This window comes from Rhinolophus hipposideros (genome assembly GCF_964194185.1).
Source record: "Rhinolophus hipposideros genome assembly, chromosome: 17".
In the NCBI taxonomy this organism is placed as follows: domain Eukaryota; kingdom Metazoa; phylum Chordata; class Mammalia; order Chiroptera; family Rhinolophidae; genus Rhinolophus; species Rhinolophus hipposideros.
Window position 1 is genome coordinate 10,348,514 of NC_138063.1, and position 15,363 is coordinate 10,363,876.

General features: G+C 41.2%; 1 protein-coding gene across 1 annotated transcript in view; it reads right to left on the bottom strand.

The window, feature by feature from the left end:
- The window catches only part of PHLPP1 (PH domain and leucine rich repeat protein phosphatase 1), a 178,887-nt gene that overhangs the window by 73,482 nt on the left and 90,042 nt on the right, over positions 1–15,363 (bottom strand). Inside the window, exon 4 of the mRNA XM_081078097.1 lies at positions 2,300–2,466. Coding sequence (XP_080934223.1) covers positions 2,300–2,466 — 167 coding nt within the window. The remainder of the gene's footprint in view (positions 1–2,299; positions 2,467–15,363) is intronic.

Below are 15,363 nucleotides of genomic sequence, written 5' to 3' on the forward strand. Positions count from 1 at the left end.
CAATGTATCTCTTAGACATTTTTCCTATTTCTCGCTAGGGTTTCCGGGCAGGAATTACCGCCCGTTCTTGGGAATTTTTTTCGCTTTTCTGTTCCCAAATCCCAAGAAAAGTTACTGGGGAAATCGGGAAAATCGACTCCTTGAACTCAGGTATTTGGTAGTATAGGCCGTCACTTTGTGGAAACGATTCATATTGGAGAACAGAAAACGGTTTATATGTCAGGATTCGGGAACGGGAAGGCGAAAAAAATTCCTGAGAACGCGCAGGATTGCCACCCAGAAATCTTACTAATGCCCCTTTAGGTTCGAAAACACTCGGAGATTCAATAATATGATGTAAAGTTCTTGATGTTCTATAATGGAAGTACAGAAGCCTATACTGCTATGAAATACACAAAAATATTTCAAAACAATTTCAAAACTCAGAAACAGACTCAATCATGATGTAACCGTTTGGCAAAAAATCGTAGTAACTTTATTATAGTTAGTGTCAATAAAAATACTATTATCAATTCAGGGGGCATATGAAAACCTAAGTTCAAGAATTTGGCTGTGCTTTCCTTTCATTGTACTTATCAGCTCCAGGGAACAATGAGGAATTGCTCAAGCATAATATTCTTACTGGCATTCTTACTGCCTATGTAACTAATTCAATGCAGCACCAAACTGCCCCAGTTCTTCTCTGCAACGCAATCCAGTAAAAATTATTTTTAAAAATTTGTAATGCCAGTTTTCCTTAAAAATGTCCTTCATGATGCATGAAAATTCTTTGTGTTACACCTTGACCTTTATTTTTTGGGTGATAAAATGGGAAGTACACATACAGCACTTCTACTGTATACTAAAGTGCGATGGTTATCTCAAGGAGATCACTTGTACGATTATTTGAGCTGTGAGCCAAACTATTCGCTATGTTTATGGAATAGCACTTTTACTTGAAAGAACAACTGACAAACTCGTTATTTAGACTTGGGTATTTGGCAGACATTTTCTCTACAATGAAGGGAGAAGGTCAATTCGGGAAAAACAACTGACAGTTGTTGTTGCCAAGGATAGGCTTCAAGCTTTCAACTGAAAATTAAAATTTTGGAAAATGTTTTCACAGTGAGCTTGACAACATTCCAATATGTAAAGATTTTCCTGATGAGATCAGTAATAACAACTGTAACTTCTTCAAATTGTATAATGAAATGTGTTACCATGTGGAATATCTGTCCTACCCAACAAACCAGGATTCCAAAATACACACTGCAGTAAAATGATGCATGGTCAGAGATCCACTCAAAGTGCAAGAAAAGCCAATGGATCCTAATGTAAAAAGGATTTAATAAGTTCATTGACAGGGTTTTAGATTCCATATTAAAACTAACATTTAAGAAACGATCGCTTGTCAAGTTTTGGTATAGTATCAAAAGGATATTCACAATTATCTGAAAAGACCATTCAAATATGTTCCCTTTTTTCCTACATATCTGCACAAAGTTATAATAAACACTGAATTATTCTTTCTGGATGTTAAAAACCATAAACACATAATCACAATGGTTAATTACCATAGTTTAATCTCTGATCATCACTGGTCATTTAAGAACAAATTAACAATTGATTATTTATTTAAAAGTTATATTCTTCTGAAGTTATAGTCTCATATATTTACAACAAATATATAAGTGTTAGAGGCTTCATTTACCACAGAATCAAGATTGAGCGTTGCTCTAAAAAAGGAAAAGGAAACGAATATGGTAAACTCTTAAATCTGTTTTGGATACGTGCAAATAAAGTCCCTTCTCTCTATTTACAAAGGAGCAAACCCCTATTCATTTGATATGTGACTCTTGAAAGCTACACACTAATCACCTAGATGACCCACATGGTGTTAATGGATTTAAACCTCAGTTCTTAAATTTCTAAGGAAACGTCTTTTTCATAGGGGAAAAAACTCCACCTTTTGTATATTTCAAAAGAATTTAATCTGACCAAACCTCTGTAGTTCAGAAGTAACACACCAAGCATCATTAACTTTTCACAGACACATTTGTAGATCAGTTAAGAAATAGCAGTGATTTAAAGAAAAATGTTCTAATGCAAATCTGTCCAGTTAATAAATATCATAAATCATTCATTTCAAAGGCAGGAACTTTGAAAACAATTTCAGAATGAGAATTGATAATGTCTTCACTAATAAAGTCCTATTATCCTGCCCTCTAAGAGAGAAACGTTAGACACTGTAGCTTTGTCAGTCAGACTATTACAGGAACAAACCAGAAGCTGACAGCCCTCCCCATTGCTGCACGCTCACCTTTGCAGTTCATTGAGGCCCCTGGCAGTTGGTACACTGGGATTTTGTCTTAAGAAGTTCTGTTTTAAGTTGAGATGAGTGAGGTCTTGGCTATAGAAGAGGTTGGCAGGCAGATGTTCCAGGCTACAACACGAGAGGTCCACTGAGCTGATGCGCTGTGACGCAACCTAGAGGGAGGGGGACAGAAGCACACTTCAATTCTAATTCCATCTATTCGTCCTCTAACAACTTTCTGTGGGTAGAAATGAGATAACCCTGATGGGAACACACACACTATGCAAGCAGCATTATGAGTCCAAACATAAACCAATAGAGGGTTTACTTAGTATAGACCTGAGTCAAGTACAGACTCTAAAAGCACAAAACAGTGTCCTTGCCTGGCAAGTATTTACAGTAACCTAGTATGGGAGACAGGTTACAAAGAGCACAGATTATCCTATCAGGTTTAGTGATATCAGCAATCACCTCCAACCATAGGGGTTATGTTCCTGAAAACATCCATGGTAAGAGAATTCAGAGCTAAATAATACAAGACGTCAGAATAAATACAGGGTTGGGAGACAGACACTAAGATTTAGAACTGAACCTATGAAAGTCCTTGTATATTGTGATTTAAAACAGCAAGAATAAAGACAAGTCTTGCATGTATGTGTAATAATAAAGGTAGTATATAATCGGATTCCATTGTTTGCCTGCTGTAAACTTCAAGTTTGTTTCTCCCACAAAGTTTCAGTGAGATGCTTATAAATGCACCGTGTTTTGCTTCATGTACATATTCTACCGTGTTTCCCCAATCATAAGACCTAGCCGGAATATCAGCTCTAATGCGCCTTTTGGAGCAAAAATTAATATAAGACCTGGTATTATATTATATTATACCCGCTATTACATTTTATTATATTATACCCAGTCTTATATTAAAATAAGACTGGGTCTTATATTAATTTTTGCTCCAAAAGACGCATTAGAGCCGATGGCCTGGCTAGGTCTTATTTTCGGGGAAACACAGTAAGTAATATTTATTTAATGTCCAAATGTTTATCCACATATTCAAAGGCTTCCTGGTTAAATGAGCCCTACCATGGCCAGAGTCCCAGGACTGCGGACCAACTAACATGGTGTGGAGAGAGAAAGCACTGGGTAGCTGGTATCTCTCAAATGCTCTCGCCAATATTCCGGCTAAGGTGTCCGTCCGCTCATGCCCTCGTGTACGGCTTCAGCCCCACTTACACACACGTGGCACCTTCTTCCAAGAGGGCCTGGGAGTACTGTTCTAAGCACGGGGCTGACTCCCCCGCATGCTCCACCTTTCCCAAAGCTCTATCTATGATCAGTTTGATGTCGTCTTCTGTTACCAAAGCCCAGCTGTCTCCTTCCTAATTACAGAAGGCAGCAGAACACGGTCCTTGGGAGCAAGGCTCTGGTGTCCGCGTGCGATCACATCTCAGCTCCCCACTTAGGAGCGGAGAGAATCCTGAGCAGATCACTGAGTCTCCAAGCTCCAGTTTTCTCAACTGCATAACAGACATATCTGCACGCCTGGCACAGAAAAAGCATTAACTAAACGGTGACTGCTAGTATTCGCATTACCACTACTACTTCCAAATAGAATGGTCCACATCTTACATCCACTGGAATCCAAATTCTCCCGATGCTAAAACATATTCTGTTGATGGCATGTTTGAGGTTAGAATGAAATTACTGTGCACACATGAAAGCTAAGGGAATAACGGGGGGCGGGGGGGGGGGGACGACGGTGAGGGAGATAGAAAAGGCCTGGCAGGGCTCAACTCAAAAGATTTTACAAAGGAAGTCTGGTTTGCATTTTAGCAATTTCATCTTTCCTTGAATTTTCACCATTAAATAAGAAAAAGAAAATCCCAAACAGGGACAAATCATCCATGTAAACCAAAAGATGTGAAAAGAGCCAGAATTTAATGGGCCTGAAAGGCAGGTGCAAACATGCCACAGCCACACAGGATTCCTGGGCAGGAAGTAAAGCTGAAAGTTGTACTCAATCAAATCATTTGTTCAAAAATATGTGTTGAGCGTGCAATGGTGTGCCAGAGCTCATATTTCCTGAGGCCCAGCAGTAAAACAAGACATGTGCCCTGAGTCAGGACACCTAACAGAAGGAGAACGCAGTCACGAGAGTACACGAGGATGGTTCTAAGGGCCCGGGGCGTGATCTAAGCAGTCAGGGAAGGCTTCCCAGGGACCATGATGTTCAAGCTCAAGGCTGCAACTCGAGTAAAAATCTGTGTTTTTATCTGCCCGCAATCCTTTTTCTACTTCTTCCTGTAACAATCCTTCAAATGCATGTAATCCTGATGAGAGCAGCCAATGAAGTACGTTGACTCTCTGGCCACACAGGGGTAGGCATGTTCTCCAGGCTGAGCCTTCAGAGGACCCCATCTGCTGAACCCACACAGCGATCCAACGCGTACACGCAAGTGATCCAAACAAACCAGGCTAATCAAAGGCCTTCTGTGGGACTTATATATTATATTCCGGGGGGGGGGGGGGGCGGGGAGAGAGAGAGAGAGAGAGAGAGAGAGAGAGAGAGAGAGAGAGAACCTCCTGCTTAGAGCTACAGCTGAAATGAATCAACTAGATTCATATGTATCAACCCAGACTGATAGAAAGCAAGCTGTACAATGCTATACAGTACAATGCCACTTATGAAAAACATTTTTCATACACAACTCCATATATTATGTATGAATAGTTACATGGGCAATAAAGCTATAAACCATACATTGGTCATGTATAAATTAATGATAGTAATTACCTCTAGATAGGCAGGGAGGGAAATGGAAATAGGAATGGGAAGATAGGAGATTTGGAGTTTATCTATAATGTTTATTTCCTTGTAAGAAAAACAGAAGCTATGAAGGAGCTATACCAATATACTGACAACTGGGGAGGCCAGTACATGGAAATTATAATACTATCCTTTGTGCTCTTTTCTGTGTGTGCGTGTGTGTCTGATTAGAAAAAATAATATAACCTCAATAAAAATGTCAGTAAAAACGGAAAACAGATGAACACAGTCTTCTGAATTTCCTTGCGTTCAGTGTTACACTAGGTGGTAATCCAGGGATGAGTCTTCCTCCTGTAACCAAAGAATTCCCTTAACACACTGTACTGGCTGAATGGTGGCCCCCCAAAAGGTATGTCTGCATCTAATCCGGAATCTGTGAATATTACTTTATATAACAAAAGAGGAGGTGCTTATCCTGGATTATTGGTGGGACCTAATACACGTACACAGATCCTGATATGGGAGGACAAGAGGCTTCTGAGTGACAATGACCATCATGGCCGAGGCTGCAGTGGAGACACCACAGCTAAGGAACGCTCGGGGCCGCCAGCAGCCGGAAGAGGCAAGGTGGAGGTTCTCCTCTGCAGCCTGCAAAGGGGCACAGCCCTGCTGACACCCTGATTTCAGACTTCTGCCCTCCAGACCTGGGAGAGAACAAACTTCTGTTGTCATAAGCCACAGAGGTTGTGCTAATTTAAAAACAGCCATAGGAAATTGATACACCTTTCTTAATTTGTTCCATAGTAATTTTCATTTCATTCATTCAACATGTTGACCGAATACCTTCTATTTGCCAATTCCTCATCTGGGAAAGCACTTAATATGCTTCAATATACAAAGTGAAGATCCTCGCCCTCATGAAATGCACTTCCCAAGAAGTAAATTATATGTTAAAAATTGGTAAGTACTATGGGGGGAAAAGATAGAGAAAGAAAAAGGGGGCCAGGGCTGTTGGGACGGTAGGGGGCTGTAACTTAAGTAAGTCGGTCGGCGGGGCGGGGCTCACTGAAAAGTGACATTTAGACGTGAAGTATCTGAGGAAGTTAGCCGAACGGAATTATCTAGAAGACAAACACTACAGGCAGAGAAAGTCGCCAGAGCAAAGGTCCTAAAAAGCAATGTGCCTGGCGTGTTTGAGGAACAAGATGCAGAGCAGTCAGGGGAGGGGAGGGACCTGGAAGGAGGGAAGAAAGGTAAGGGCGGGGTGGGCAGCAGGTCCTGCAGAGCCTTGCAGGTCGCTGGCTTTTCATGGCAGCAAACTGAGAAGTGTGGACGGTTCTGAGAAGCGTCTCTGTCTCTAGACTGGAAGCTCGAAAGGGCAGGATTTCTGCCTATTTTGTTCACTGATACACCGCAGCCTCAGTACTTGGTATGACCCTGCAAAGCATTTGCTGGAAGAATGGCCACCCGACGACTTTACAACCCCCCTTCTCAGCAGTTAGCATCTGACCCATCTCGTATGTTCTTTCATGTGGAGATTACCTTGAGGTGAACAAATTCTATTCCAATCGGAGCATCCCACTAAATACTCTCTTCGCACAACTGAAAGACAATGATTAAATGTCACGTCGTGTTTGATTCCGTGCCTCACTCTGGACCGCAAGCTGTTCCTGCTGGAAACCGGCGGGGAGGAAACCCAGTAACAAAGCTACAACAAGCCAGAGCAGGCTGTGGGAGTCGAGGCAGAACTGGGAACGTCTACAGCGAGAACAGAAATTAAATGTGTCACGATGGCCGCGGGGCAGTGGGCTGCCAAGGTGACCACAGACGCTACCACTCGCTGCGCCTCTGCCCAGTCCTCTGCCTGCCACAAAGCGAGGTTTAAGTGCGCCCGCCAGGCCAGCCCGGGCGCATAGGGACCCCACCACCAAGAGGTTTTGCTTGACTTCCAAATGAAAAAAACTGCCGGCTAGGCTACCTATATAGCACCTATTAAAACTAAGATCCTTCTCTTACAAGAAAGACCTAAATAAGTAATACAAATAAATCAAAGAGCTACCTGTATACCTCAGAGCAAGTAGCCTTTTATTATCCTAGCTTTTTGGTTTTTTCAAGTAGTAGTAACAACACTAATAGCTAGCACGTGGGGGGCTTCACTTCTGCTAGGCACGCCTTACACATAACATTCAGGTTCATCTCCATGACAACGCAGTGCAGTAAGGACTGATCCTCATTTCAAAGATGAAGGTTAAAGTGAGTCAGTGTGCCCAAGGTCACACAAAAGCAGTAGCAGAAGCCAACTCTGAGTACCCGCCTCTACTACGAATGGCGTGCCATCCAGTCAGGGCCTGGCAGAGCTCAGGTCTTAGCTAAGGGAGGCTCCTCTAACCCCATGATAAATCATAGCATAGCCCCTCAGACCAGGGCAAAGACCATTCGCTGCCATCCTCGGGTAAGCCTGGGCCTCAGTACAAACAGGGCGGTGACAGACCAGAGGGAGTCCTCCCGGACAGCAGCAGAGGAGACACCTGCTGACCACACACAGACTTCAGGGAACAGGGCAGCCCCCTAAGAGGCCATTCTGTCATCAAGGCCCGACTCCTACCTCACACAGCTTGTCCACCTGGGCAGCCATGATGCTACTGGGTGAGCACCTAATTGAATTTTAAAAGATTGCAGGCAAAGTTTAAAAGGCGACAGAAATTTGGAAAGAAAATCAAAGAGGCACAGAAATCTTTGTTGTAGAAAGGACCTCACGTTAGAATATAAAATCTTCTGGTGAAAGCTACTGTACTTCTTTTACACCCCCAAACATGAGGATAGTGGGAGACAGAACGGAGGCCCCAGAAGCTCGACACACAGAAAGGGCCCCATGGCAGAGCTGTCCTAGACCACTTCTTGCCATGCGGCCCTGGGGAAGTCACGTCACCTATCTGTCCTTTGGGTGCTTCACCTCTAAAGGGGAAGAAGTCATACCTGCCCTGGTCAACTAAACAAGCTGCTAAACACAAAATGTTCTCATCTGCAAACCTTAGGAGAGGCTCTGCAGACCAGGTAGCCCTAGAGCAACGCGCACAGTTACGAGCATCGGAAATCTGTAAGACAAGAAGAGAACCGCAGCACAGGCCGGGCCTTGGCTCGCCCAGCAGGTCCACAGATAACACTCGGACACCCCGAGGCAGAAACACTGCACTGGTTCTAGAGCTCACTGACCAGCGAGGAACTGACTGTCCGTGAAGGAAAGCTCAAGGTAACTGTGGCTTGGAAATTAGCGCTAGTCCGTATTAACAACAACATGTGTTTTTAAGGCTGATAATTTAGAGTTAGTAAATTAAATGGGATTTCCTCCACCCCCACCCCACTTGAACCTAAATACCCTGGGAGACACAATAAAATGAACATGAATCCCAACCACCTGTTCAGGTTGGCTTCTTTCCAAATGATTCGTAAACATGTATGAAAAGCAAGTTCATTTGGCCCTTAAATTATTTCCCCCAAAGAACACTGTGGGGTAAAAATAAAATGACAATATGAACAACGACCTATGCAGGTTATCTACTGGGCTCCCATGCATTTCTAATGTGCTACTCAGCTCAGCACTTTCCTTAGTTTTTTTCACTGCCAACCTTTATTTAGGACATGTATGCTTTTTAAAAAGGCTCTGCTCTGATTCTGACTTGCATTTCTGTACCAATATATCTGTCTTATCCCTAAAAGGTATCCCCACCACACTTTCAAAATTATCATCTGCTCTTGCAGCGGGACTGTTGTCTGCATTATTCCCATTATGCTTCACGTCCACTTGGTGGACGGTCATCTTTCATCGGCAGGGGAAAGTTCAGAATGAGAGTCATGTGATTTTTCTGTCCCCACTATGCTTAAGTAAAGTGGTGTTTATCATTATTATGTGTATGGCAGGTTCAAATTAAGCAAAATGACTCTGAAAGGCTTGGTCAAAGCAGCTGAAATAGCACAAATAATTCTGCTTGTATGAAGTAAAAGATTGCCGTAAACTGGCATTATGAGTCATTAATTGCTCTGGCCTAGCCTTAGTGGCTTGGGAAATTATGCCCTGGCTACAGGGATAGTCTTTGGGGAGTTTACAAGACTTCTGTAAAAAATTCTTAACCTTAACTAACCTAGTTTTCATTCTCACTCCCCAAAAAATGCTTTGGGAAGGCATCGGGCAGAAGAATATAAATTTAGAACAGAGTTTATTAATCTTTATTAGCTAAGCATTCTGACAACTTGTTTTAAATTTTAAACTCATTTAGAAAGTTTTGTAGTATTTTATATCAAACAAAAAAATTCAATTTAAAAAATTTTAAATTCTCATTGCTCCACGACACGCAATCATTGATTTCTTAAAAAAAAATTCTACCAATCTAAAAAATGCCTTAACTGACCCCAGATCACTTCACAATGACATCTCATTTCTTGATCCTTTACTAATTACCGTTTTATAAAATCAGTTTAACAGATGCAGTAAATTCCTACAAAATTAATTACAATGGTAATGTCCTAATAGGAGTGTATCAAGCTGCCAATTTTGGACTTAGTAAATTCTACCTGAAATTCCAGTATCTTACTATTTTTTTGCCTTAAATGATTAAGTGATATGGGGGGGGGGGGAAACAAGAAATAAAAGATACAAATTTACATATCATTCTAAATCACTAGAGGTCATGAAACGATAAATCAATGAAGACAAACAACGGGAAGGTCTGGACAGGCTGCCATTCATTAGCAGGCAAAAATGGGAGAGGGAGTCTATGCGGACGAAAGCATTCAGGGAGGGGAGGAGACTAGGATTTTAAGATTAGGCTTATTAAGACTATAAGGTACAGTTAAAACGTAGTTAAGGAACACTTTTGCCCTTTTCTCCCCCCCCATAAAAAGAGTATGGAGAGAGCTACAGGCTGGAGAAGAAGGAGACAAAGAAACAAGGCACTGGGCTCACTGTTACAGCTCCAGGCCACAACAATACAGCCAACACAACGCAGAAAACTTAGAATAAGCTCCTCCTAGGCTTCCCAGCTCTTTGCCAGGAGAGTGAAAGGAACAGGGATGAGTAAATCAACGTATTTATCACTTGATCTTATGAACCAGGCACTGTACCTGGTACTGGAAAGGTGCATTCCTTGTCTTTAAGAGTTTGGTCTCTTGAGGACACAGACACCTGAACAACCGTAATTTAAGAGCCCGTGTGCAATGGAGCGATGAGAGCACACAGAGCAGAGGACACAAGCCTCAGAGCTCGGTGACGTCACCAGCGCCAACAGTCGCCTCACTTGACTAAACGGGTGGTATTCCCAGCTTCTGCTGTGGAGACCTGCACAGCCCGACAACACGCAGGCCGAGCGGTGGTATTTCTCCAGGGAGCTCACTCTGCAGCCTCAACTGGAAACGCAGGCCTGGCACCCCACTCTCCCTCTGAGTCAGAAGCAAGTATAAAGAGCTCAGAGGAGATGGCACCAACGGCCTTCCAGAATCATTAACCATGTCACTCTAACAGTTATCTTCCCTCCACACACACAAACCCCATTGTGTTTCTCAGCAACAAGAGAAAAATAGAGCTCGGCTTGGGTGGAGATCAAATCTGAACTCGGAGTTCCTTCCTCATTTCCTTATTGGCAAAATATATGTAAACAACCTCTTTAGAATGTGACTACCTGAGAATGTGTCCATCACTACGGCATTCCCCCAAAGGTGGCATCTCCTTGACAAAGGAGAAGGGCAAAGATAGCTGACCACGAAAAACTTATATTCTGACTTTCTATTTAAAGAAATACTATAACTAAACTTTCAAGTCTGTATACAAGATCTGGTCTGTTTAACATAGAGATATTTCTGATATTTCTTCAATTATTCCACTATTCTTTACTCTATAAAAGTATAAATCAGACCAGTGGGTAGCAGAATTTAACTCCTTAAAGTAGTTGTAGAAAATTCAATACTCTTGGTTACAAATATAGGGGTTTTCCAAGATAAATAAATATACCATGGAAACAAAACTCTTAAGATATTAATATATGTATATATATAAATATATTTTTATGGTGGTCTAAGCAACTCAGAAGATTACAATGATTTAACTTCAAAATAGAACACGACCAGATACAGAAATCTGGTTAATCATGTATGCTAAGTTCCTCATATACCAATACTTGCCCAGTTTTTGAAGAATTAGACACAGTAGTTCCCTCAATACTGAAACCAGTTTAATCTGCCTTGGATGACTCAGAAGGCACCTCAGATTTCTTAAATACCTCTGGTCATCATTTAAGAAGACGAGTGGTCAGTATACAGCAGCTATTTAGCAATACACATCATTCAATAGACTGCTTGAATAAAACCACATTTTATTCTACTCATGTGACCTGGATTCCGCTGACAACTTTGTACATGAAAGACTGTCATTTTCAGTAAATCTCAGTTGTTATTTGAATATTGGTTTGTTTTATCCCTTCAGGCCACTGTAAAACATTAGAAGTAAAATTAAAGAAAAAGAGCGGGCAGCTGGTTGGTCCAGTGGTTAGAGCGCAGTGCTTATAACACCAAAGTCGTTGGTTCGATTCCCACATGGGCCAGTAAGAGACAACGGCTTGAGCTTGGAGCTGAGCCACCAATAGGTGGCTGGTTTGTTCAGTGGTTAGAGCGCAGTGCTCATAACACCAAGGTCACCAGTTCGATTCCCACATGGGCCAGTGAGCTGTACCCTCTATTACTAGACTGAAAACAACGACTAGTCTTGGAACTGAGCTGTGCCCCCCACAACTAGATTGAAAACAACAACCTGACATGGAGCTGATGGGACCTGGAAAAAAACACTGTTCCCCAATATTCCTCAATAAAAAAATTTTTTTAAAAAAGAGCAAGGCAGCAGAACTTCCTGCAAAAAACTGTATGAAGTTGGTGCAAAAGTAATTACAGTTTAAAAGGTTAAAAATAATTGCAAAAACTGCAATTACTTTTGCCCCAACCTAATACCTGAGTTTATACCTTAGTTTCCTAACATGCAAAATGGGATGATAATGTTGTAAAGCCCAGCTCCTAGAGTTTATGAGCACCTACCTACCGTGTTTCCCCGAAAATGAGACCTAGCGGGACAATCGGCTCTAATGCGTCTTTTGAGGCAAAAATCAATATAAGACCCAGTCTGATATTATATTATATTATATAAAACCCAGTCTTACAGTAAAATAAGACCGGGTATTATATTAATTTTTGCTCCAAAAGACGTATTAGAGCTGATTGTCTGGGTAGGTCTTATTTTCTGGGAAAGACAGTAACAAGGCTACTACAAAACGCCTACAACAGTGCTTGGCATGTTGAAAAAGTTACCAAAATGTTAGTTATTACTATTTGCATTACTGCTGTCACGACTGGATCAATTCAGTAGGCTCAACAATTTTATCATTAACATGACTATCAACAAGTTGGGGGAGGGAAGCAAAACAAAAAGTCTTTTTATTTTGGTGTTGACCTCATGGACGAATAACTAATTCACTACGGACATAAAATTGTCTAAAGAAACTAAAACAATGGTCACATACTCTGTGCTCGGCAGATGGTATCTGCAAATATATCAAGAAACCAGAGAGCACTCAGAAGGGACGCTAGAGAAGGGATCTGGGAACCAAGTGACGAGGCCTAGAGATGTTTCTCCTGAAAACAGACTGCTCAGGAGTGGGAGGTCCCAGAAACCATGGCAACTCTTCAGTCCTTAGAGGTTATCAGATAGGAGAGGGAGGAGAATTCTCTTATGTACCAAAGAGCAAAACTAGGACCACTGAGTCAAACTATCGGGATCAAGACTTCAGCTCAGGGGCTGGCCTGGTGGCTCAGGCACTTGGAGCTCGGTGTTCCTAACTCCGAAGGCTGCGGGTTCGATTCCCACATGGGCCAGTGGGCTCTCACCACAAGGTTGTTAGTTCGATTCCTCGAGTCCCGGCAAGGGATGATGGGCTGCACCCCCTGCAACTAAGATTGAAAGGACAACAACTTCACTTGGAAAAACTGTTATTTATAGTTGTAATGAGGAAAGATTCTATAATTTGATTTTTTATGTAACAAATCCATTACTCTAATGGAAAGTTAGTTATAATATTTGGTAACTTATAGTCAAATTTCCCCAAGAAAATGAAAAGGAATTAGCAGGAAACAATCTAGACTGGCCAGCACTTTTTTACTTTATTTAGCTCCTATTTTTTTCTGTTTTTCACATTCCTCAGACATCTGTGATATGACTAAATCTTTACATCTTGCACAGTTGTGCCTTTGTACACTTTACCTCTCCTTGAAATGCCCTTTCCCCTCTTGTCTTTCTGGTGAACTCCTATTCACCTTTCGACACTCAGCTTGCCCATTACCTCCTTGAAGTCTTCCGATATCCAAATATCTCATATACTGAATTTCCGGACATTTCTCATATCTTCACTACAGAACTGGTATAAGAACGATCTTCTTGGGGTGGGAGTGACATTTTAGAAGCTAAGATCCATGTCATTATACATCTTATTCTTACTTAAAGGGTGATGTTTAGTCACCATTTCATGTGATTTTTAATTCAGTTCTACTTCAGATTCTACTACACACTTGCTAGACTGTCCATGGTCAAATGGCCCTTGATTCTTTCTATAAAGAATGGGTATCTAATGTGAAGTGAGGGTTTCCAGAAAAGCCCTGTTAAGCCCTGGACTCCTCAGCAGAACAGTACTGAGAAAGCAAAGCTTCTTTACCATTATAACCATTATAATCCCAATGTAACCAAACACAGCACAATCCCTAAACGACAGGTGACAAAACCACACCGACAAAAGCAGCATACTCCCTAAACTACACTTACAATTCAGAAGCAAAATATGTGTAAAACATGACTAAGTAATCTTAAAGGGTTCCTAGTGACACAAGCCTACATGCTGAAAACCTCAATCCTGTTAGGCTAGAATGATTTGACTTAAGTGGTTAGTGAAGTATTCTGAGTAAAATCTGGACAAAAGACCTTTTGAAAGCACATGAACACAAAAGTTCAGTTGTGACTCATCATACATCTTATTCTTACTTAAAGGGTGATGTTTAGTCACCATTTCACGTGATCTTTAATTCAGCATGAAATGGGGCCGAGTTACCTACCTTATGCATTTTAAGGGTAAACCCAATATGTCATGACAACCAAAAGTTTACTGCAGTGGCTTTTTTTTTTTTCAAAAAAGAAAGAAAAAAAGATGGGCTAGAATTAAAACACTATAGTTAAAACTGAAAGCAACAGCAAGAGAGAGAACCACTGCGATAGCCATAGTCACCAGCAACTGGTCAGCCACTGATAAACCAGGAGAGAGACATGTGGACAAACTAAGTGGCCTTATGAGGCATGAATTTATAAAACTGGGCCATATATCTTATGTCATATAAATATATATTATATATAGCCCAATGTTTTATATACGTATAAAACACAACTGGCTGCGAGTTGACAACTGTGGCAGCTGGCTCATACGTTACAGTGAACTCATATGGTACAATTCCTTTCTTCCCTCGGTCACCCTCAAGCCTTTGTACCTCACTGCCCCTCCAGCCACTCTGAAAACATGCTGGCTGCTGGTACCCATGGTGAGCAAACAGAGCCTTTTTCCACTGCATACGTTAGGATGTTTACTGAATTTTTAAAGCATGCCGTGCACTAATATTTGAGGGATGACTTTACAATCAACATTGTAATCCTCCCACAGGAGCTATTTCCTCCACGGTATCTATCTACTACCACTAACACCCGCCCAAAATAAAAACTCTAAAGGGACTGCCTTGGATATTATTTGGGCAAACAGTACTAAATGCTTAGATTAAGTTTAAAAAATAGTAAGTATACAAAACTCATCTTGATAGAAAATGTCTAATTAATAACACTTTATAAATTTTCCCAAAATCAAATGAAACAAAACAGAAAAAAAAAAGAACAGTTCTCTTATATCTAAGATCCAGGAGCATAAATGGAAAACAGTAAATTTTCATTTCAAATTATCTAATTCATTTTAATTTAAAAACCATTGGGATTTGGTTCTTTTTGCCCTCCTACCCTGACTGGGTGGGGAACGGTCATTAAAAAGCAGAAACTCAGATCTCTCTTTGTGGCTGGTTTGTTTTCTTTCAGATCTTTGTCAAAATTAATCCTCACTTAAAAATTAAACTAGTTTTCAGCAAACAAAAAAATGAATCCTCATTTAAACATCAGGATGTAAAGACAATCCTTTCCGTGAACGTTTTGCTTCTAGTAGGAAGAAAAAGGAACGATTTCCACAGT